We start from the raw sequence: 24,688 nt of genomic DNA on the forward strand, positions 1-24,688 counted from the left end.
CATACCAGATTTGTGTTGTTAACTTGTTAACATTTTTCAAAAACATTACAAAATTACTAGATTTTTCTCTTTTTTGTTGTTGTTGACTAGCAGATCTACAAGCTCACAACACCTCGCATCGCGACGCGTTGTGAGCTTGTAGATCAGCCTTTTTCAATTAGCATAGTTGCTTCTTTTGGGCTTTGTTTTCATAGACCTGGTTGCTTATTTCTCCCGCAGAATTTGGCAACACTGCCACATATGTTCTTCACAGCAATGTTGTATCTGGCCGACATGAGATAATAGACATTAAATACCTACTTTTACAAAGCAACATTTAACGCTGAAATGGCGACCTCGTCCGTGTCAAAGGTAATATAATGACTTGAACAGTGAATGGTGGTACTATACTGTTGCAGCCAAGCAGTATTTAATGGTGTTTGATGTGCTGTTTGTTTACTTCTTCACACATTATTTCAGGGCTGCTTTGTTTTCAAACCGAGCACTAAGAAGAAAAGGAAGAAGACTCCAGATTTGGGTAAGTTAAAGCAGTGGTTCTCAAACTTTTTCATGTCAAGGACCCCCAAATTGACACTTATTAGCCCGCGGACCCCCATTTCAAAAGATATGCCAGGGATCCCCATAAGAGAAGATTTTTTTTACGGCTCTAGCACTGATTCTCAACCATTTTAATTTCAAGGACCCCCGTTTGACATGCATTAGGGCTACAGACCCCCATTTAATGGCATTTCTATCAATTGGACCGCAATTTCTATTGTAAAATCTATGTCAATTTAACTCTGAGAGTGTACAAATCCATTTGTACACTCTCAGAGTTACAGACCCATAAGGGTCCATTTGGTGCCTAATCTATCATTTAGCTGGGGACCCCCTGGAACTCCCTCAAGGACCCCTGGGGGTCCCCGGACCCCACTTTGAGAACCAATGAGTTGAAGCAGTGGTTCTCAAACTTTTTCATGTCAAGGACCCCCAAAATGATATTTATTTGGCCGCGAACCCCCATCTCAAATATTTTGTTCCAGGGACCCCCAGAAGCAAAGATTTGAGTTACAAGTGTTTGCTACTAAATATATATATATTCATAGATTTGGGCACATTTTCACGATTTGAAAAAAATAGCAGATCTACAAGCGCGATGAGCTTGTATATCTGCTATTTTTGAATAGCCAAAGTTTAAAAGGTTAAAGTGGTTAAAATTATTGTGACGCTATATTAACACATTTTGCTGGGGACCCCCTGGAACGGACCCCTGGCCCAGGGGCCCTGGGGGTCCCCGGACCCCACTTTGAGAACCAATGAGTTAAAGGTCTCTCACAGTGTGAATCAATGTTTCAAGATGGCAACAAAGATTTGGTTTTGTACTAAGTAAAGTTACCCTGCAGAGTCAAAATCTACAAAGTAACTTGTAGTTGTAAAAGTACAATATTTGCCTTTTGAGATGTAGTGGAGTAAAAAAGTACTGAACATTTTAAATACTCCAGTAAAGTAAAAGTACCTCAACATTGTACTGTATTGAGTAAATGCACTTAGTTGCTTTACACCACTGCTGCATAGTCATATGTCGTGTTCTTGACAGAGGATCATTTCATACATGGATGTGAGGACACAGAGAATGTCAAACTGCGGTTCCAATTCTGCCAGAGTATGTGGGACAAAATGAAAGCTGAGACACAGGTGAGTAGTAAATTACAGTGGTGGAGAAAGTACTCACACTTCTTACTTAAGTAAAAGTATCAATACTGCAATGTAGAACTAATAGTAAAAGTAAAAGTCCCGGATAAAGAAATTACTTAGTACAAAAGTACAAAAGTATTGGTATCAAAATATACTTAAAGTACCAAAAGTAACTACTCATTGTGCAGAATGTCTCATTTCACAAGTTCAAAATGTATAAAAAATATTTTGAAAATAGCCGATCTACAAGCTCACAATGCGTTGCAATGAGCTTGTAGATCGGCTATTTTCAAATGGCCGAAATGGACATGGGGCTGAAATGGGTAATGTATGTTTTGTAATAATAATCTAAATCTACAAAGTAACTAAAGTTTTCAAATAATTGTAGTGGAGTAAAAGTATAATATTTGCCTCTGAGATGTATTGGAGTAGAAGTAAAAGTTCTGAAAATTGGAAATACTCCAGTAAAGTAAAAATACCTCAACATTGTTCTTAAGTACAGTACTCGAGTACATGCATTTAGTTACTTTACACCACTGCCCAGAAATCAGATCCACTATTTACCACTCGTCGTTTTTTAAGACTTTATATGACGTTTATATATTTGAAAAATGGTTCATGCACAGTCTCCCTGAAATATTGGACATATTCTTTTGTGTTGTTTGAAAAATACTAGTGTATGACATTTTTATATTGCAAAAAAATTTTTTCTTCTTACCCAAATACTCAAGGGTATTGGCCCCGATTCATAAAGGGATTTACGACCATATTTTGTACGTACTGGCATTTAGGACAAATCCTACACCTGCAGTCGGATTCATAAACGTTTTTTGGTCTGTGTTTGGTGCGTCAGGTGCGCATGTTCTCAGGTCAGCCCCGAGGCTGTCTTACCAGGGCTGAAATGTGCGTATGTCTTTAGAATGCTTTATTCTTCATGCCAAAATCAATTACAACAGTGGCAAACCTCAAATACAATATATATGTGACCAACATTTGTCAACACATATATATAAAAAATAAAAAATAAATGTCAAACGATGTATTGCTTGTAGCCTATGCATAATATAGACATGATGTAGATTCCACCGCTTTTTATTTATTTTCTAGGCTATCAGTTCCATTTAGAGCTGAATTATATAGGTCCCTCAGTGTTTGCGCCAGCGGGCCATCTGAGCCAAAGTGTCACGTAATAATGAAAATAGGCTATCATGCCTTAATGAAACTGTGGAGGGACTGACGGCGCACCAGTGTCCGTGCCGCGGTATTAATTTGTAGGCTATAGCCTACTGTAGGCTACTCTACTGTATATTGATCACATGAACGCCACACACAACAGCCTAATAAATGTTACCATCTGATGAGTAAACTATAGTGATGAAAGCTGTGTCCAGAAGATTCATTCCCCATTCAGACGTAGGACAGTGATATATTAATCAAAAATTAACTAATTTAATCAATAAGTAATCAATAAGCTCTGGTCCATAATCGAATAGCAGCGTTCCACTTGTATGCCCTGGATTTATTTTCAACATCATCTTTTTACCTGGTAAACGTGAGCAATGTTATATCCTTTCCAGGTTATTTATAGTCTATTATTTGCTGGCGGGGTTAAACCTTGTAAACATTACACATTACGTTCAGCTGATCCATCGTGCAATAGTGGGACTCGCTTCCAGACAGATCAGAATGGTGTTCAAGTTCTCTGTCAGTGTCAAGGCATTGCGGCCGGCCGACAGCTGTAAGTCTGGACGAGAAGTTAAACTCCGGTGTTGCCAGATTTTGTGAGAGAAATAAGCAACCAGGTCTATGAAAATAAGCCAAAAGAAGCAACTGGCACTTAGGCCATTATAAGCACTTTAATTAAACCTTTGTGAGCTTGTAGATCTGCTATATTTAAAAAAAAATCTTGTAATAAAATGTGGAATATTTGGAGGATTTTTTAAACATTCTAACAACACAAATCTGCCTCCAGCTGGTACAAAACATTTTCAGATGGGGCTTATAGGGATAAATTAGCTTACATATTAACTTGGGGGTCCATGACATAAAAATATTTGAGAACCACCGGTTAAAACAATTCAACAATTGTGAAGCAAGCCCAAATAACCAACTACACTTTAGAAACAAGCCCAAAAAACCACACCCCACTGATACCAATATTTACAAGCAACTTTACAGAAAAATAAGCGCAAATTCGCTTATAATAAGCGGACATGGCAACACTGTGCCGTAAAGTGACGTTAAAGTTGGATGCTGTTGGATGCAGACTTCGACATTAATCAGCTCCTACACCTGGTCATACGCACGTCTCTGTGATATACGAACCCCTTTGGGAATTGCACGTCCGTTTGTGACTACCAAAATACGACCGGCCTTTACGAACTTTATTTACCCCATATTTACGACCCTCGTTATGAATCGGGGCCATTGTGCTTAAAACCATTTATTGAATACTTTGTGTTTGTTCTGCCTTTCAGTGTTTGTGCCTTTTGCATAGACCTAGATATGACTAGCAACATGATATTCCTGGTTGCCTCCTCTTAAGGTTTTGCAGGATGAGCTCAACAGGAACATCCTAGACAGTTTGCTGGAGTTCATCAGAAAGTGCTGCTCCACTTTTCATCGCAGTGCAGACAACTGGTCATCACGAATGAGAGCCAGTGAGATTCCTACAGCTGCTCTGGTGCTCGGTAAGTTTATACCGGTGATGAGGCAAGCAACTGTATCATTTGGTATTTGCTGAGTTAGAAAAGGAGGTTCCACTTCAATAATGGGATTCTCAGTGGAGTGTTAAAACCCCAAATCCATATCCATGTAGCATATTCCCCCAAGTATGAAAAGAGTAGAACATCTTTTTAGAACAAGGAGGACTGAAAACTCACATTATTATTTTTTTTGTCCTCATCACAATAAAAATCATGTATGCATTTTGGCACAGAGCCTATTAGTTTGATTATTTATTTATATGTTTCAATTCTAATGCTAAGAGCAGTTTTTCTGCAAAAATGTTTAATAGAATGAAGAAAGCTACAGTTTTTTTGGATCGCTAACTACTTAACCTCACCCAGTTCATCTACTGCAGTGGTTCTCAACCTTTTCAGGCTGCGACGCCCCCCAAAATAATTGTGTTGGAACTGGGGACCCCCACCCTTGTGGCATTAGATTTAGTTTGATTCCTTTCCACAGTTAAATATTGCGTTATGAGCACGTAGATCGGCTATTTTATGTTTGCCTCATTCTCAGGTAAAATTTCACAATTTGGCCAATGTTTAACAATTTTTATAGTGTAGTAACTAGTTGGTTGATTACTTTTGACATGGTATTAGTCTTATTTTTCATTCATTTATTTATTAAACGTCCTTAAATTGTGACATTGTAACATTTGATCTTCTCCATAGGTGTGAATGTTCCTGATCATGACATGACATTCCAGAGTTTGACTGAGCTACTCCAACAGTCTGTGACTCCTCATGTGGTCTCTGTTCAGGCCAAAGAGTGTGGAGGTAAAGGCAGACTCTAGCTTGCATTAACCAACCCATTTAGACCTGTTGTAACCGATACAATGTCATACCTTTCAATCCGGGAGCCACCTCTGTGTCTCATTAGTTGTTGCTGTACATATAGCAACATAATTTTGTATTGATTTTTTTTTAGTAAGAATTTGAACGTTTTCAGAAAACTGAGGTTCGGTTTTAGAAGGCGTTTTTAGAATCAACCTCAGGTCTAAATGGGTTAAGAACTTAAGGGAAACAGGTTATGTGCATGTTTGTATAACAGTCATACTTTTTTTTACCCTGAAATTGCCTAAATCCCACAACAGGCCTCTTTGTTAGATACTTTTGTGTAGTTCACTTTTGTGGATTTCACATTTTTCAAATATCATTCAATTTCTCCAGCTTGCTCTATTACACTTTTTATTTCATGAACTTTGTTATTATGAATTGTCATATACAGTATATTATAGTGTTATTAAACAAAACCTCTTTATCGTGCCAGCATTGAAGCATCTGATGCAAAGGGTTCTGGAGAGGCTGATGAACACTGTTGTATCTGTGGATGATGAAGAGGAAGAGGAGGCTGGGCAGGACAGCACACAGCTTAACCTGAAGAAAGTGCACTGTTCCCTCAGTACTCTCTCTGACTGGTACCAAATTAAAACCAAGGTAGGAGGGCATTTCTAGTTACTGATGTGGCATGATTAACATTGGGTACTATCTGACAATGAAAGGGACAATTTTGCATGAACATTCTCTGTGTTAATTTAAATTGACACAGATGGGTGGCGCCGGGCTAAATTCCTGCCCACCCATGCAGAGACCAGGGGTTTACTTTGAATCCTCCAATGCATTCGGCTTGGCGCTCCAAAAACACAATAGGCTCTTTGCGTAATGTAGTCCTGGGTTTCCTGAAGGAGCCATGCCCTGTTCCAGTTAATTATCCCAATGATTTGATCAGGAGGGATAATATCTCCACACTGGCCTGGGAATGCCTTGGTATCCTCAGAGCTGGCTAATCATATGACCAGGGAAAGGAAAGTCTGGGGTTCTCTCCTGGAACTGCTGACTTCGGATAAACGGTTGAAGTTGGATGGATGGATTATTTTAAAATTATTATTGTCTTTATCGTTTCAGAAATCTACTCCTGGTAAAAAACGTAGTTCTGGAGCTATAGATGCTCAAGAGCAGCCTCCCATTGTCATTATCTTCAAAGACTTGGAGGCTTTCAACCCAAGAGTTCTCCAGGACTTCATCCTCATCTGCAGGTACTGTATATACACAGGTTCGTCGCCATTTTGTTTGCTGATAGTTGTGGTTTCTCTGATCATTTACTATGTTGTTTCCCCCAGGGGCAAGGTTGTAATGTTCAGGACAACTGTGTCATTGTTGTTGACAGACAGAAACCACCTAAAATAGTGTGCACTGTTCATAATACCTTTTATTATTAGTCCACGGTGTAGAGAAAGAGTCAGAAAGCTGGAATCAAACCCAGGACACGTTATCAAGCATCAGAGCCTATGTGATTTGCACCTTAACCACTCTGCTATCTGCACCCCATAATTGGCTACTCCAAATTATTATTATTAGAAGAAAGAATTCCAACATTTTGTTGATTGTACCTAGCCTGGTAAACCATCCCGGTCTCGTGAATTCACATTATCATCTGCAGAAGACACGTGATGATGTGAATCCCGCTACCAGGATGGTTTACCAGACAGTGACAAACCCTTCTTAACTCTGTCTTTACCTAATCATCTAATACGTGTTCATACAGCTTGTATATAAAATGTTTTTTTGACAGTAGATATTCGGCCTCAAAGTTCAGCCGGAATCAAAATGGTCAGAAATGCCCAAACCACTATGGAATGGATTGAAAAAGAATCACCCAAATTACTCCTGAGTAACTGACCCATTGTGTGCCTCAGTGTAATTGTCCTTATGTTGCTCATTAGGACCAAACCATACTTGTTATTTTTGTTACTTTAGCTACAATCCCTTACAGTAGGATATACCAATTTGTTTTTAAGGTGATGCAATGTATTTAGGTGACTCTGCTTGCATCCTCCTTTGTCTGTGCATATATGTTGGAATACAATCACTATCACACATTTGCATAACCTTGTTCTGTTTTCTTGCACAGCCGGTATATTGAACAGCTTCCCCTGATGTTCATCTTTGGCATCGCCACATCGCCGAGCACCATCCAACATATGTTGCCCCACTCTGTGTCCTCTCTGCTTTGCATAGAGCTCTTCCAGTCCCTCTCCTGTACCCAGCACCTGGCCACTGTCATAGACAAGGTAGGCCACACACTGACCTACAGAAGAAATGTATCATTTAAAGTGATGTTAAACCTTGGCCATGATATACAATATAAGTCCAAATATTGTCATTGATCTTTTTTTATTACACATTTGGCACATAAACAAACATCAAAAGAGCAGGTGTTGGCAGTAGATAGAAAAAAATAAGTGCCAGGACAATGATTCATATATATTGGCATAATTTGCTTTGTTTGTGTTCATTTATGTGGTAAAAGAGTCTCATCATGCTATGAGATTAAATGGAGAGCGAAAAAATAGCTATTTGATGTTCCCCACTCACAGCACAGGAGCAAACAGACAAAGATTATTTATAATATTTGGAGTTCTACTACAGGTCAACATCACTTCAAGACTACAATACCAGCAGTGACCTCATACACAGGAAACCACTAGGTGGTTTGAATTTTGTTATGTAATGTTAATGCCCAGGTCAAAATTGCCATACTTACAAATCCTCTTAAGCTTATGATGAGACTATTTTACTCCCCAAGGGAAAACTGCAAAAGAGGCACAACACTCACTCCATAAAAAAAAAAATCTCTTTATTATATCCCAGAAAATGTGTCTTATTTTGTATTACTATCTGTGTTTATAGTTGATCCTGACGCCCCAGTTCCCCTTTAAGCTCAGTGGTAAGGTGTTACAGGTGCTGATCAGCATTTTCCTCTACCATGACTTCTCAGTGCGAAATTTCATCAAAGGCCTGCAGGTAGGAAATAATTTCCAAGAGTCTGCTCGCTATTGTTTTTCGTCCTGTCTCCATGTGTCTGTATTGTTTATGTACCCGTCTGCAATTTTGTGCATCTTGTTGGAAAATGTGAGTGTGTTTTTGCTCTGTCCCTACAGTTGGCACTGCTAGAACACTTCCATAGCCAGCCTCTGGCTGTGCTGTGCTGTAAGAAGAAGGAAGCACTGATTAACGCCATGCAGCTCAGCCACCAGGATTTGGAGAGAGTCAGGCAGTTACCATCCTTCAGAAGGTACACACGCACGCACGCACGCACGCGTCAAATAACATTGTTTAGGTTCCTGTACTTCCCTTTTACAGTCTTTGATCTGACAGAGCAAGCCTTTCTCCTGCATCCTCAGCAGCTGAATTTTATTTATTTTTCCCCAGCTATGTAGAGCAGCAAGAACCTCAAGAACAGGTTAACCTGTTGACCGACGACAAACATATGAAGGTATACGTTTTGTCTAACAATATTAGTTTTCACAGATTTGGCTTGATATGCATATACTTATAATTTTATAAGCACAGAATAATCAACGATGAGCCATGTGGTTTTCGGAAGAGTGTATCATTTCTGTCCAATGTGAAGCTGAGGAATTGGCCTCCAAATTACATTTTTTCTGATGAATGCACGGCCCTGAGTTGATTATTATTTTTGGCTTATACCAACAATTTTAATATTGTTAAGTGTTTCTTCATTCTTTGGGGCATTACGCTCTTTCAGCTTGTAGCTAATGTTATCTTAAATATCCATTGATACAGTACAGATTATATTAATTTATACCGGTGATGATGAGTCTGCAGCCATGCACTTATCTGAAAATAATGCTCACCCTCCAGCCACTCTGAATCAAGTATTCTCTATGGCTTTGGTATAAGACTTTAGTAACTTTACTGTGAAGTAAAACTAGTTCAGTAAAACTAGTTGTTTCTCGCATCCTCCTCCAATCCAATAATATCTGTTCAAGAGTATAGACACAATTCAAAAACGAGTGCAGTGTCATTGTATTGATTCGACTGCATTTTTATCCGTAGGCGGTTTGTCAAAAGCTGCTGAAGAATCTTCACAAATACCACAAGAATTATTACCCCATCCTAAGATGTCTCCACATCCTGACCTCTTCATTACCCAAGTACCCCCTTGGGAAACAGGCAAGGACCTATTGTTTTATGTTGAACCAGGATCTCATATAGAGCACTACTCTTAGATTTCAGACAAACATACCTGTTCTTTCACAGTGGATTTCCAGGATGTTATTTATTTTGTAAGTTGTTGATTCTACCTGGCTTAATCATGTATGACTACTTGATGACTGTTGTGAAGTTATGTCGGACTGTCTCTCTGGTCACAGATCAGGGAGCTCCATATATTGTGCCTGGATAAGAACATCTGGGAGAATGAGGAGTACCAGTCAGCCATGCAGCTCCTTGGGTAAGTCAGATTACAGAACTTACAGTATGTACACCAAACAAGCCTTACTAGTGCACTACCAACTAATTGACAACAGAGCATGTGAGCGAGCGGAGCAAGGCAATTTTGACGTGAGCGCGGAGCTGGTTTATAAAAAGGCTGGAGCGCTACTCAGAGCGAGGACCGCCTGCCGCTCCAAGCCGCCCCGGCGGGGGCCGCGCACCGAATCTTTGAGCATGCCCGGTCGCACAGACTCAGAAACACGCAGACATCCAGCAGTGCACAGCGCACCGAGATTTCATTCATTTCTACTTTCTTTTTCTTTTCTTTTTTTTACTGTTGAGCGACCCGGTTTGAGCGGCGCATAGAGCGAGAGGTGCGCAAATCAACGTGAGCGACGGGGAGCGGAGCGCGGGGGGAGTCAACGTGAGCGAATAGCGAGCGTGAAACCAGCCCCCTGGAGCGCCGAGCGGCATTTCCACCCGCTCCGCTCCGCTCACGTGCTCTGATTGACAATACATAATTATCCATCAACTTACTGACAGCAAATTCTGACAGCTTTGATCAAACTACATAGCAATGACAATGAATTCAGAAGTTTTCAAAAGCTCCAAAATCAACCCACAAAGATGCAAACATACCTTGGTTGAGCTGAGCAGTCACCATAATGTGGTTTGTCCACCAGGATGCTGGCTAAAGATGAGCTGATCACAGTGCTGCAGAGGTGTGCTGAAATTCTAGGGTCTGTCAAGTCCAAGAAGATGAAGGCGGCTCTTGGCAAACTGGAGGAAATGCTGGTCAAATTTAAGCAGTTGGACGGTAAGTAATGATGAGGAGGACTGTGGAGGTTGCAGGTTGAAACCACCAGGGGGTTGTGTTGGTTTGGGTGACTGTTCAGTGGGGATCTGGGGGAGATAGTGTGAAACTCTGGCGTGTTATGTCCTGGTGAAAGTCCTTGCTGTTAGGTGAACGGTGGGTAAATCTATGTGTAATGGAGGATGCATGTGGTTGTCTACACTCTCCCCAGACCAACAGTGGTGGTTGACAGTGACTGGGTCCACAGTACATGATTGGGGCAATGATTGAACTGTGACTAAACAAAACCACTTCATAAGCACAGAATATGATCATGTCTCTTACTCTGTTGCTTCTAGCAACAGACACTTCTACTGAAGTTGCTGCTGGTGGTGGGGAACTCACCTCTCCTGAAAAAGGTTTTCATAAGAAAACAGATCTGTTCCAACTGCAGAAGGTACAGTATTTAACAGCTATACTAGTGGAGCATGGTCCCTGTATTTCAGTAATGTGTGTTCAAGAGATGTTTAAGCTAACTGAATTGCCCTGTTTTGTTTTGTAGACACTGCTGGAGATGAAGGAATCTCGGAGAACAAAAAAAATGAGCCACTTTGAGATTCTACGCAGCGAAGTCCTAGAGTTTATCGACAGCTTAGTACGGTGAGACAGATCTGTCCTGAACGTAGTAATGCCAGGATTTTCATATGACAACATAGTAACACCTATAGTACATAGCTGTTATACTAGAGTTCTCAACTAACCTGAAAATTCTAACCCGTACCAACCAAGCGTGTTTAAGCCATTCTGAGACCAATTATCACATACAATACTGAGCCGAGCCCGGCACCCCCCCAAAAAACAGGAGTCTGTTAATGCCAGAAAAAGGCTGCACAATCAGCAGCTCAAAACATATAGTATAATGGAGTTAGAGGGCAAAAACAAGAGACCATCACATACAGTAATGCTTGCATATGGTCGCGTGTTGCATAAATAAACTTCTCATGCCAGACACTGGTTATTCTATCACAGGACTTTATTTGTGACTGAGCAGCTCTGTTACGGACTGCGGGCAGTGCGCACACTTGCATACACACACAAAACATTCCCTGCTCTGTTCCATTCTCACCATGTAGAAATAAGCCTCTATTTATTTTCTATGCACGCGTACATTCGCACAAGAGTTTGAAGAAGAACGTTGTGATATTATTACAGTAGAAAAAGACATGTAGGCTACTGTACATGGCGTTATATTTTTGGGTTGTTGTGAGCTGCTTCTCATGCTGATGGGCATATTGATTTGGAGTGTTATGTGCCATTCACGCCAAGCACTCCACAACTATAACGATAACTATAAATATGTTGTTTATATATATGTATATGTATATGTGTGTTTTTTGCACAACCCGACCCATTGGCATAAATTGTTGGCCCGTACCCAGACCGAGCGTATTGGTCGGGATGAAACTGAAAACTCTTGTTATAACACACTAGCTACTAGTGATGAGCGGGCCGACCCGTAACCCGCGGGTCGACCCGTAACCCGCGGGTCAACCCACGGCGCGGGTGGTCGAGTCAGGATTTCAGAGGCAATTATGCGGGCTGCGGGTGAGCGGGTCAGCCGCTCAAAAAAAAAAATATATATATATATTTTTGAACAACATGCTTGTTTATTTAGCCCATGACAATGTTGTGATACTGTAGACATTTAAAGCGACTTTGGGTACTTAAAAGAGCGCTATATAAATCTGAGCTAATATGATGATGATTATCTTTTTTTTCCCACCACGGGTCGTGGACGGGTTGAGCCATAGATTTATATATGGGTTCGCGGGGCGGATTGAGGCGGGTTGGGTTCCGTGGCGGGGCGTGGCGGGTCATGAAAAAACCCGACCCGCACATCACTACTAGCTACCTTTTGTTAAAGGCTACGGCAGAAATGTCAGTACTGTAGCTTTATTGTTGTTATAACTAAGGCACGAGAGACCGCCTATTTGTTATGCATGCGCCTTATATTGTTCTTCTGGGTTAGCACGCTACTTACAGCCCAAAACACCTGCGTATCACCAGTGTTTCCTTATTGAGGACTGTCTCCAAATTGAGTCTAAATGGTTATTCAACTAACAAATATGTCTGTCCATCTATCTGTGTATGAATGCATTTGTGTCTTAGGTTGTACATTAGTTATGGGACCCCCTCAAAAAAGAGATGCTGCATCTCAAGGGGCTATTCTTTACATAAATTCTAAATTCAAATTTGTTCTTCCCAGGAGTTACCTGTCTCCCCCAGAGTGTCAGCCATTGAATGAGGTGTGCTACTACAGTTCCTCTGCTGTTCTAAGGCGACACCTCAATGCCACACCTCGTACCTCCATTCAGACTGCACTCAGCAGTCCGTACCACTATCTTCAGGTAACAGCTAACCCTTCCCTCCAGGTGAAGCCAGATTTAAAAAAAAATAGCATACAAAATTATTAATTGAAACAGGGTAAAATGTAAGCTGTTAAATCTTTCCTGATTAGATGAAATTGGTGACCCGCCTGAAATTTTCTATTAAAGACTCAAGAGCTGTAAAGACGAGCACCCCTTTCACTGAACACTCTAGCAATGGTTATCGGAATATAGAGCTTGTTTTAACCAGAACATATCACTTACAGCACCTCTAACACATGCACAATGTTCTGGCAATACATTCTCCAAATTGTATTGAGCATATTGTGATATATGATGTCTTTCAACATATGAAACAATTCATTCATACTGTATGAAGCACAATTACTTCTGTTTTTTTTAGAATAACCACTTGAGAACAGAGGACGGCTCAGTCTCCAATGCTGCGCCTGATATCTGCATTGTGCACAAACTTCACCTTGAGTGCGGCAGACTGATCAACCTCTATGACTGGTTAGAGGTGAGTTCCTAAGACCCTATGGTCACATTTTGTAAGGGAAATTGTTTGACATGTACTGTACATCAAATGCAACATAAATGATTGAATTTGAAGGAACATTTTAAAAACTATTGATTTGTTTATCACACATTCAATAATGACTCATCTTGTAGCAACAGATAATAGAGGTTAGCGTTGTAAGGGCAAAGGTTACTTTAATTTTGGTATATCAAGTTGTTTGTCATGTGTTTCATGATAACCTGAGTGTTTGTTTTCCAGGCATATTCCACTGTGGTCTCTGCTGCTGAGGGTCAAGATCCTGATTCCAAAGATTATGGAAAAGTAGATGAACTCAAACAGTATCCTTTATACTAGTTTGTCTATGAACAAACATGCTGTAACAGTGGACTATAACAATATACTTATAACAAATAAATCACTAACTGATTTAGCAAGAAACAGCGCAGTTGGCTAAGTGATGGCGTTAACAGCTAGGCAAAACCACTCCTTTAACGACTTAAGCCCTATATATTTTTGACGAATAGCAAAAAGACCTGATCTACAAGCTCCACAATTTGTTGCATATTTGTAGATTGATTATTGCTATTTTTGGGAAATGATGAAAACGTAGAGTGTATGTATGTATGTATGTACACATACATACACACCTGTATATCGCTGCACTTTTCAGACGGTGTGATCACAGGGGTTGACACTAACGGTTGCCCGACTGCCCGTGGCAAGTAAATAAAATGTTTGGACTGGTCGAGTTTGCTTTCAGGTTGCCCGATGGGCAAGCGTCTGTGGAATTTTAAATAAGTCATATAGCTATTGAGATATGTCCATAATCGCACAGCCCCAGAATTTGCAAGTTAAGTAAACAAATAAGTGTTAAAATGAATGGTAAAAACTGTACCTATCATGATTTACTTTTCAGGCCAGTAGAACATGACTGTACTTGCCCTATGGGCAGGTGCATTGAGACCTTAGTGTCAACCCCTGGATCAAGTTCTTAAGAGCAAACGCTAAAATAATTCAGTATGAGGAATTGGTTAAGCCTATATTATCCGTCAGATGACAGTTTTGCCAGAAATAACTGCTTCGAGTTGTAAGCTTGAAACTCAGTTAATTTCTATGGGCGACAGATAGACCATTATAATTCCGGCGTTTTGTAGCAGTGGATTAGCTTTCATGTTTGGTTCTTGGGCCTTAACCATTTTCCAGTGCTCGTTTCATCCAGTCCGTGTCAGAGCTTGAATTTCTGGGCTTCATTAAGTCCACCAAGCAGAAGACTGATCATGTGGCTCGACTGACCTGGGGTGGCTGCTGAACGATTAGTCTGCAGGATTCAATTTCATGTTTAACCTGGATCCATTCTTATTTCAATATACTGAGGTGTGAAGCCTAGAAGTATTTGTGAAAAATCTGTTTTGCCCTTTTCTCATTAAAAGAATGTATTTTGCTCAGTATGTCTGGTGGCATTTTTTTCTATGACTCCATAAACAAGTAACTATATATGACACAACCGGGCTAACATTATCATGAGCAAATAAATAATAAATACCCAGTTTACTGTTGTTCAAGGTAACATTTGGTCTCCCCTGTTGATTCTCAACCATGTGCATTGTGCAGAAGAAAAACCACAACATTCAGAAAGTACTGTAGTTTGTAGTGGTTCTCGTGTCAGGTCCTGATTGATCAGGGTTGGGCTGCTTTACACTATCACTACTGCACACGTGTGGTAAGTACCACCACCTTAGTATGAAATATTCATTAAACAAAACAAGGACTATAACTCCTTAAAACATTTTATTGGTTTTTCCACTAAGTACATGGGCTTGAAAGTAATATCAGGAAAACAAATGTCAAAATAAATACTTTTGATTTGGGGGAGAGGTAAGGGTCAGATCAGCCCATTTATACTGTTCAAGTTCAAACAATGAACTGCAGGACAAACTGCAAACTTTTAATGCTAACTCAAATTTTCCCCTTGCTCACAGATTGACCAGCAAACCTTTTGTAGAATTCTACATTGCTTTCTTATTTACATGTAACAAAGAAATCAAACAATGAATAACAAAGTCTGGAATGCCAGGAATCATTATAAAAGTAAGAGAACTGTAGATACACGTACAGCAGGATAAACATAGGCCACCGATAGAGATAGGGTCCATAAATTTACATCAGGAAGCACCTAGTTGCTTACAATAGAGTGGTAACCACTGACAACGGCTTCATATAAACCTTTGCCCAGAGACAGAATATGGCACAGTAAGAAAAGTTTCATTTAAACTGTATCTCTTGCATTGATGGGCTTTTTTCTTGAGACTTGACTCGGCTTGCAGCAAGAGAAAGTCGCCTGGCAAAGATTCTGTATCACACTCAGGAAACATCTAGGGGGAAGGGTATATAGACACCAGATTTGTTAGTTGAACATTCACAGATGGAATTCAAGGTGTGAAAAGTGTATGTGCAAGCAAGTGAAAAAGAAAACTCACAGCTTGCAGGTTGCTCCCCAAATCGTCGCATCAACTGATCATGTGTAAACTTCACAAAGGTATCATATTGTTCTGAAATGCAGTATTGTACATAATTGTTACGTCTTGTAGGTTTTGAACGATTTGTTTTTCTCTCCTCAAAACTGGAGACGTTAAACCACCTTACTGACCAATATTCATTCACTTAACCCATTCAGATATTCAAATGCAGTCACACAATGCAGGAAATACAAGACATTTTAATGTACTTTACAAGTAATACTATATTGATGTATACCGATGCAAAATTAATTCACTACATCATTTCCGGATCCAACTAGTATTGACAAACCCTGCTCACAGCATCCCATCGTAGGAGGTGTACTGACCTGCCAATTTTGAAGTCATAGTCTCTTCATACTCTTCACGCACTTTCTCTTCCCTTTCCTTCAAGAGGCGTTCACAGATCATTCCAACTTGTCTGAGAGTGAATAAAGGTTGCTCTCTCCTTGTTGGAGAAACGCCTCCACAAGATGTTCCTGCAGAATACAAGATGATTGTACAGCATGAGTCATAGTACTTGTGGACCTCTGTCTAAAGCTGTCATGATCATGACATTTTACTTGGATGTTTAATTGGCATACAAAAAATTGCAACTAACAATGTAATAATGTTTTTGGCATTGAACACTAACATATGAATACAAATTACATTTCTGTTTGTCTTTTAGGCTTTGTAAACAAAAATGGCACAAGGCAGATATGACAAATAACGTACATATATAAAGAAATGAGACATTAAATAATTTCATACTATCAAAATATTTTAGAAATAGCTGCTGATATTTTCACTATTTTTGGAAAATGTATGACATTTTTTTCTACATGGAAACAATTGACAATAATGACGATTATTCTAAATAATTTCTATTACCTCAAATAATTACAATTAGGCGATTATGCAATAACTGACAGGCCTACCGTAACTCAGTCTATGCATGACTTAACCACTTACATCCTATACTTAGTTGATCGTATTCCCATGGGCTACACTAAATATCTTTGCCCAAAATAGCCTTTCTACAAGCTCACAACACAACGTGAGCTTATTTTTTGGGCTTATGTTCCCCCCAGTGTAGAGATGCTATGGTTCAAGTGGTTAAATCTTAGTGTTGACTGTACAAAAACTTTCTTTTGTCCTGCTAAATGAATCCATCTCTTTGTCTTCAATGCATTATCCAACAAACCTGGCATGCTAGAACCACTCATAATAATAGATGACTGAGGTGGGGACTCTGGAGAATAGCAGCCCTCTGACTGCTGGTAGCCCCCATCTAGATGTTTCCTTTTCTGGATTCGTTTGTATTCCTGCTTGATGTTGTTCAGGATTTGTTCTAGAATGACCAAGGAAACAAGGTTAGGGGAGAGAAAAAAATAGATGTATTAGTCAGGGATAACAGTTGTCACAAGAGGCCTCTAACCTTATCTTACTGTTAAGCAGCTCTAAAATGTGACCACACAGTTAGTGGCCAAAACCAGACGCCTCGACCAGTAACTTAGCCTGTGATAACTTTAAACCCTTGTGTACAAAATAGAGATTGATTTGATGACTGCTGAATTCAAAATCAATGCAATGTGGCTAATGCGTTGCAGTGGTTCTCAACCAGTGGTCCTTGAGGTAAATTGAGAGTTGGTAACCAAATGGACCCTTGTAGATCTTTAACTCTCAAGAGTTAAATTATTGTTAAACATCTGCATAACTTAATTTATTTAAGTCTACACAATCAGAGAATGTAGAAGAATTGTTATTTTGATCAACGTTTGCCTGTTGTCTCTCCTTATGGTACCAACATCAATACAGCATGGAATTGTGGACAAAATCTCATCCAACAACAACACAATATTCAAAGTTTTGGGTCTGAGAGTCTAAATCTCATCAAACGGTGGTTCCGTGGCTCAAATGCCGAATAAACAATGGATTAATTATGAAAAAGGTTGAAAACCTCTGGTTTAAAGTACCCAGCCAAGCCGGCACAAACAGGGCCAACTTGGACCAACAACATTATCACCACCTGCAGTCAGTCTGGACGACGGCGACTCCCCGAATGGCGATGGTTCCATGCGAAGGTATTTCCTAGGGGATGAAGAGGAGGACGAGGACGACGAAGAGGGAGCTACGGGGACGCATCTTCGTCTCTTGGGGGACGTGGGGCTCATCAGTGGGTCGAACTCCATGGTCCTCTTCAGGGTGGCTCCACACGCCATGACTCAAGGCTGGATGGATGGATGTTTGAGGGGCTAAAATGATGCCGAAATAAGATTATTAGACCATGAGACGAGAACGCATCGATGGCCAGTTACTGTAATAACCGGTTATTGTTTGAAGGAGTTGCCAGTTTCAACGCAATTCCCTGGCCAACATAACAAACGCAGACCGGTTTGTCCAATAATCGAGTAGCCAGGAGAACATTAGCTTACGTTTGCTAGCCACACTGGCAGTGTTGCCAGATTGTGCGAGAGAAATAAGCAGCCAGGTATGTGAAAACAAGTCCAAAAGAAGCAACTTAGGCCACACGAGCACTTTAAACCTATATGCATCGGCTATTTGAAAAAAAAATCTGATCTACAAGCTCACAACGCGTCGCGATCGGCTATTTTCAAAAACTCTTTGAAATAAAATGTGGAATATTTTGATTTTTTTTTAAATTCCAACAACACAAACGCTCCCCTGGGCACAAATCATTTATGCAAATATTTAAGAACCACCGGTTTAAAATAAATGATTTAAAAAAAAAAAAACAATTTCACAGTGGATTTCCAGGATGTTTTTTCATTTGTAAGATGTTGATTCTACCTCTGGCTTAATTGTGTATGACTACTTGATAATAACTGTTCGTGAAGTTATGTCAGACTGTCTCTCTCAGATTGTGCGAGACATAGGCAGCCAGGTATATGAAAACAAGCCCAAAAGAAGCGACTAGGCCACATGAGCGTCTGATATTTGAAAATAGCCGATCTACTAGCTCACAACGCGTGTGAGCTTGTTGATCTGCTATTTTCAAAAATAACAACACACATCTGGTACAGGGGTCACAATACTTTTAGATGATATGGGGGGGAGGGGGGGGGTTCCGTGGACAAATACAAAGGCCTATTAATTGGGGGGGGGGGGGGCCTTAACATGGAAAATGTTTGAGAACCGCTGGTTAAAACAACATTGGGAAACAAAGCCCAAAATACGTAACTACACTTTAAAACAAGCCCCAAAAAAAACGCAACTTTACAGAAAAAGAAGCCCTAAGTCGCTTATAATAAGCGGACATGGCAACACTGAACCAAACGAAAACAAAGCTATACGTTAGCCATGGCTACAGAATGATGATAAAACTGACTCTCACCTTCTGGGGGAAAAGTTGCCCTCTCTCCGGTCACTGTCACTGTCCTTGTATCGTTGAAGGGGCTCCAAAAGGTTGCTTGTGAAAAAGTTCTGATGAAGATGTAATGCCGACCACGGGCCAAGGGTCCAACGTTAATCTAGCTTAAGGGCTAACATGAGATAGGTGGCTAACTTATAGCTGCTTGTTTTTGATCCCAGTGAGGCAAGCAGTCGGCTTCACCCATAGACTTTAGCAGCGTTGCCAGAATGTGTGAGCGACACAAGCAACTAGGTCTATGAAAACTATGCCCAAAAGAAGCGACCACATGATTGGATATTATTTGAAAATAGCCGACCTACAAGCTCACAAGCGTGTAGATCTGCTATTTTCAACAACAAAAAATGAAATCCTGAAGAAAAAAAAAACCATTTTGAATATTTTTTTAAAAACATTTTAACAACACAAATATGGTACAGGGGTCACAAAATACTTTTAGATGGGGGGGTCCGTGGACAAATACATATTAATTTGGGGGTCCTTGACCTGAAAATGTTTAAGAACCACTGGGTTTTATAAACAACATGTAAGAAGTAATCCCAAATAAGCAACTACACTTTAGAAACAAGCCCCCAAAAAACGCAACCACCAATATTTTATTCAACTTTACAGAAAAACAAGCCCAAAGTCGCTTATAATAAGCGGACATGGCAACCCTGCACTGTAGGCTCCCCCCCCCCTCTACTACGTCACATGCGCAAATAGGTTGCTTGCGCACCTATGCATGCTGGGATTTGTAGTATGTTTAGATAAGATACCGGTAGCTACAATGTGCAGTGTGCACAAGTGCACCGATCGATCGCAAGGATATACGTAGGTAAGTAAGTAAGGATATAAAATACTTCATAGTCAGCCAACATGGAAGACGGACATTGTTGATGCCATATTTTGGAAATTTATAACGGGAAGTTATGAGTTAACAACATAAAGCGATCATTTCCGAAGTCAAGTAGTAACCACATGAGGGCAGTATTGCACAATAAACACATTTTATTCCCCACATTGAGCACTTCGAGATAGTTTCTCACATACAACCTTTTAACATCATCATGGAATTTGAAAGATCCATGTCCAGAAAAGACCTGGGAACTACTTAATGGTAGGCTAACTGCTAATTGCTACTGCTGCTGATGCTGCTGCTACTACTCCTACTACTACTACTACTACTACTACTATTACTGCGGCTAATAATAATAAGTATTCTTATTATTATAATAATAATAATAATAATACTAATAAGTATTATTATTATTACTAATATATTATTACTACTACTAATAATAATAAATATTATATTTTAATCATTAAAAAATAAATTAATATTACAATAATATTTATTAGTATTAGTATTAGTAGTAGTAGTAGTATTTAGAAAGGAGAAGAACAACCAATAAGAACAAGACCACCAAGAACAGCAAGAAGCGTTAATATTAATTTTATTGAAGAAAAATAAAATACCATGGATTGTAACAAAATTATGATGGAAGAAATAGACCAAGTTTATACCTAATGTCTTCTTCTGATAAACAGGTCTTAAATCACAAAATGGCACCACTGATTCTTCACAGTCATATTACTGGCAGTATTGTTTAAAAAGGTTCTAATTTATTTACACAGCATAGACAGGTCATGTAAGATTGCCCTTTGCGACACTGTTCAGCTTGGTTGTATAATACATTGTTAATTCTCGGGGGAGGGGGGGGGGGGTTATTCTGGAATATTTAAAGATGTCCATCAGAGTGAGTTGATGGAAACTACATTTGTGTGTGTTTATATATCACATAAAGAACCTTTGTGACAAAAACAACAAGATCCACTAACTTTTTAAATGATATCACCAAAAAGAGAAACCATGTCATGTAGGGTCTTCAAGCAGCTCATTGTACAGCCAGTCAAAATAAAGGTTAGTACAGTGGTAAACACAGTTTCACCTGGCTTGACACTGTCCCAATATGTACTGTAACATAAATGAAGAATCCTGAAAGCAAAACAGAAATGCCATATTCTTTCATAATTTAGAGCAATTCTTATTTGCTGTTTTTTCATAACTCTTGTTTTGGCACATTTCACTGTCACAAAGCAGTGCATTAACCACTTATTGTAAAAATCAGTCAAATGTAACACACATCGGCAACTGTAAAAAAAAAAAAAAAACTCAAAGACGAGGAGAACAATAACACGTGGTAGAAAGAGTTTACGTTATTGACCGGGGTCCCCTAGGGGTCTAAACTTGGTCCTCTCCTTTTTTAAAATTTTCTTTTTACCTCTACACCAAATCTCTTCGCCAAAATTAGCAAATCTACAAGCTCACAACGTGTTATGTTAAGATAAGATAAGACCTTTATTGATCCCATGAGGGAAATTCAGTCACCAAAGGAAGCACAGCAGTTAAGTTACAGTTACAAGGCAAGAAATATACAGTAGATACAGCAGGGTAAAGACATCACACAAAACATTTGCACCATTAATAATGAACAGAATATACAACAATATACAAAACAGTATACACACCCTCAACAAAGCTTGCATTATGCAGGACAACATAAATAATAACAATACACACCATTGCAACTCGACGTGAGCTTGTAGATCTGCTATTTTCGCAGAATGTTCGCCTGTTTTTGCACAATGTTTGCCTATTATGACATGATTCATGTGGTTAATATGGCATCATATGTCTGATCTGCAATGTCTTTTCACCAGAGTTTTACCCAGAGTCTGAAAGAAGAACCCTCCGTAACCTGAAACTTGAGGTACGTCATAAAAAAACAAAACACAAATAACCGAGACCTTGTAGATCGGCTATTTTCTAAACATTTTGAAAGTATAAGTTCTGAGTTCCACCTCCTGAGCAGGGCCTAAATTAGGTTCAGAGAACCTTATCTGAAACCAAGCCGTAGTGTATGGAAACAAATCCAGAACCCATGAAATAGGTTTTACGCTTAGTTCATGTAGTCAAAAAGAGCCATCAGACTGGCTCTGCTGTGGTCTCAGTGGACGCGGTCAGACTAACCTGAGCTACTTTCACCCTATTGGTCTTTGCAGAGCCAGTTGTATCTTTCCCTGCTGCACCTGCTGGGCCTCTTATACTTCTGCTATGGCAATCACTCTCACCACTATTGTCCAGGGGTAAGTCTGTTCCCCGGCACACCTTGCAAATGTTGAGAAAAGCCCTGCGTAGATCTTTACTTCTCATGGCATAGATGACTGGGTTTACAGTGGAGTTGAGCAGGCAGAGCATGCTGCAAAAGGCAAACACAGTCTTGATGAAGTCATTCACCTTCCAGAACAGGTCATATGCCATGATAGTTAGCACAGGGCCCCAGCAGATGATGAGGGCCACCAGGATGAGGACCAGGGTCTTAGCCAGGCGTAGATCCATTCGGGCCTGCTCAGGCCTGACCAGCTGGACTTTGGTCCCGTCCGCCGTGTAGACGACCACGCTCCTCTGGGAGGTGCGGCTAAGCATGCGGACAGCGTGGTGGTGGGCTTTCCACAGGATGAACAAGTAGGCATAGATGATGAACAGCACTAAGATGCTGGTCATTCCAATCCAGAACATCAGGTACTTCTGGTCGATAAGGGGGAAAATATCTGAGCACACAGAGTTCAGGCGTTTGCAGTTCCATCCCAGCAGAGGGAGCAGTGAGATGGCGATCGAGATGCACCACATCATGCTGAAGGCGATGACTGCTTTGGCCTTTGTAACAATGTGTTTGTACGCCATGGGCCTGTGGATGGAGATGAAGCGGTCGATCGCGGTAAGGAATAAACTGCCAACTGATGCTGTGAAGGAAGCGATCACCCCAGCTAGTTTGAAGAGGAACACATTGGGACTGTCCTTCCTGTGGAGAACATGGAAGTCCAGAAAGCTGTAGACAAATATGATACTGCCTATCAAATCAGCCACGGCCAGGCTTCCTATGAAGTGATAGGACGGCCGGGAGCGCAACGTCTGTGAGTGCAGGATCACACACAGCACCATGAGGTTCTCCAGCACCGTAAAGGTGCCCAGTGTCAGCGCCAGGATGGCTACTGCTAGCTGCTGATTGGGTGTCAGGATCATAAAACACTCCATGTTGTCTGCAAAGTTCTCCTCACACTGTGCAATGCCCCCACTACCCATAGAGGTCCCATTACCCAGGAGTAACTCTGAGATGTTCGTTGGGTAAACACGAAGGAGATCATTGTAAATTACTTCCTTACCTCCAGGGAAAAGTCCAGTTATAGAGTTACTTGTTGCACCAGGATGAGACTTCACTAAGCGTAATTGAGTCTTAATAGGGCTGGAGTCAATGGAGGGGTCATCATAGACGGCGTCATTGGAGCCGAGATAGTGCAGGCCTGTTGTTATTGTCTTTATTGTGGTTCCTGCTATCCCATACAGAGCTGACTTCATGGCTGAAAGGTGAGGTCCTCACTGGAGAAGGAGGGAAAGTAAAATAAATTAAACAAATGCACCCATTGGATACATTTGTACACATGCTCAGCACCAAGTACAGCAAACAGCAGATCTACAAGCTCACAACGTGTCACGATTTTCGTTATTTAAAAAAATCTTTGTCAGTTGTTAAATAAAAAAGTGCCCAAAATAGGGATTCCAGGATTAAAGTGGTTAAATGAACACTGATGATCTTACAGTGTAGTGTTAGAAATACACATGGAAGATCTTTCAGGCAGAAAATTATATTCACTGAATCATTAAATTAATCAATGTTTAAAGAATAATTAATTAATTAATTAATTGATTCATGCATTTAAAACCAGATAAATAAATGAAAACTGATTAATAATAATAGGGCTGTTGGACCTCTGTGGGTGTAATTTGTTGCTGGGTGATATCACAGGAATCTCTGCATCAACCAGCTGACCCACCCTAGACTAGACAATATGTGGGAAACTAAACAGTTGATGCTGTCTCAGGGGGAAACTGCATTAAATATGTAGGACAGCTATGCTTTCTTATTAATTAAAGGAGGTCGTTAAAGAATCAAGCCTTTTAAAATAATTGTTTAATTAATAAGACGTCAAGAGAGATGGTAATTAAAAATGGTGTACTGGTATACTTGTCAAGCCAGTTATCTTTTTATCTCGAGATAGGCTCAATATTTGACGCTCGTAAAACACGTCCATTAAAAAGGGTAAAATAAGATCAGCCTAAATGAAGGGATCAATGTTGCCAATCAATGTGTATGTATTTATGTATCTATTTAGTTGTAGTATGTACATCACAAATTTCTACAAATTTCTACTGTTACAACCTGTTTGCTAAAGTGTCATTTGAGAAGTCTGGAATGGATGGAACAACAACAACAAAAAAACGATAACAAATCACAATAAAGTATAGCTGTTTTAAATTATAAAAAAGATCATAGCCTACCTTTATTTCTCCACCGCAAAGTACTTACGTCGGTCCATGACATTTAATCGTCTAAAGTACCCATTTTTTTTGTCTTTTATT

General features: G+C 40.0%; 3 protein-coding genes across 4 annotated transcripts; 1 reads left to right on the forward strand and 2 right to left on the reverse strand.

Moving 5' to 3' along the window:
• Window positions 1-231: 231 nt before the first annotated feature.
• Window positions 232-14,745, forward strand: orc3 (origin recognition complex, subunit 3). Its single transcript, XM_080413628.1, has 20 exons — window positions 232-351; window positions 460-517; window positions 1,577-1,674; window positions 4,220-4,364; window positions 5,073-5,177; window positions 5,671-5,837; window positions 6,306-6,436; window positions 7,312-7,471; window positions 8,091-8,204; window positions 8,342-8,475; window positions 8,613-8,676; window positions 9,261-9,377; window positions 9,578-9,657; window positions 10,322-10,455; window positions 10,791-10,888; window positions 10,994-11,091; window positions 12,698-12,839; window positions 13,222-13,338; window positions 13,597-13,676; window positions 14,542-14,745. Exons 1-20 carry the CDS (start codon window positions 328-330, stop codon window positions 14,645-14,647), a joined length of 2,172 nt encoding a protein of 723 aa, XP_080269754.1. The 5' UTR covers window positions 232-327; the 3' UTR covers window positions 14,648-14,745.
• Window positions 14,746-15,112: 367 nt separating this feature from the next.
• Window positions 15,113-19,411, reverse strand: LOC308074433 (akirin-2-like). Of its 2 annotated transcripts, XM_080413875.1 has the most exons (6): window positions 19,192-19,411; window positions 17,866-18,091; window positions 17,041-17,187; window positions 16,184-16,333; window positions 15,816-15,887; window positions 15,113-15,710 (listed from the first exon to the last, which is right to left on the reverse strand). In XM_080413875.1, exons 2-6 carry the CDS (start codon window positions 18,056-18,058, stop codon window positions 15,700-15,702), a joined length of 573 nt encoding a protein of 190 aa, XP_080270001.1. In that variant the 5' UTR covers window positions 18,059-18,091; window positions 19,192-19,411; the 3' UTR covers window positions 15,113-15,699. The 2 variants fall into 2 exon arrangements, with proteins under 2 accessions (XP_080270001.1, XP_080270002.1); XM_080413876.1 differs by lacking the exon at window positions 19,192-19,411 and having other exon boundaries at window positions 17,866-18,282.
• Window positions 19,412-22,195: 2,784 nt separating this feature from the next.
• Window positions 22,196-23,626, reverse strand: LOC308074299 (cannabinoid receptor type 1B-like; the record flags this gene model as incomplete). The annotated part of the gene is made up of 1 exon (XM_080413692.1): window positions 22,196-23,626. One exon carries the CDS (start codon window positions 23,624-23,626, stop codon window positions 22,196-22,198), a length of 1,431 nt encoding a protein of 476 aa, XP_080269818.1.
• Window positions 23,627-24,688: the final 1,062 nt, after the last annotated feature.

This window comes from Gymnoscopelus braueri, assembly GCF_963280865.1.
Source record: "Gymnoscopelus braueri genome assembly, chromosome: 19".
Classification (NCBI taxonomy): Eukaryota; Metazoa; Chordata; class Actinopteri; order Myctophiformes; family Myctophidae; genus Gymnoscopelus; species Gymnoscopelus braueri.

What these genes read in the sequence shown, in the direction of transcription:
- LOC308074433 (XM_080413875.1), bottom strand. Translation starts at nt 18,058, where the DNA reads ATGGCGTGTGGAGCCACCCTGAAGAGGACCATGGAGTTCGACCCACTG. An exon ending in GAGTGGTTCTAGCATGCCAG is followed by an intron (nt 16,334 to 17,040) that starts GTTTGTTGGATA and finishes TGTATTCTGCAG; the next exon opens with GAACATCTTGTGGAGGCGTT. An exon ending in TATGACTTCAAAATTGGCAG is followed by an intron (nt 15,888 to 16,183) that starts GTCAGTACACCT and finishes ACTGCATTTCAG; the next exon opens with AACAATATGATACCTTTGTG.
- orc3 (XM_080413628.1), top strand. Translation starts at nt 328, where the DNA reads ATGGCGACCTCGTCCGTGTCAAAG. An exon ending in AAATGAAAGCTGAGACACAG is followed by an intron (nt 1,675 to 4,219) that starts GTGAGTAGTAAA and finishes CCTCCTCTTAAG; the next exon opens with GTTTTGCAGGATGAGCTCAA. An exon ending in TTTATCGACAGCTTAGTACG is followed by an intron (nt 11,092 to 12,697) that starts GTGAGACAGATC and finishes TGTTCTTCCCAG; the next exon opens with GAGTTACCTGTCTCCCCCAG.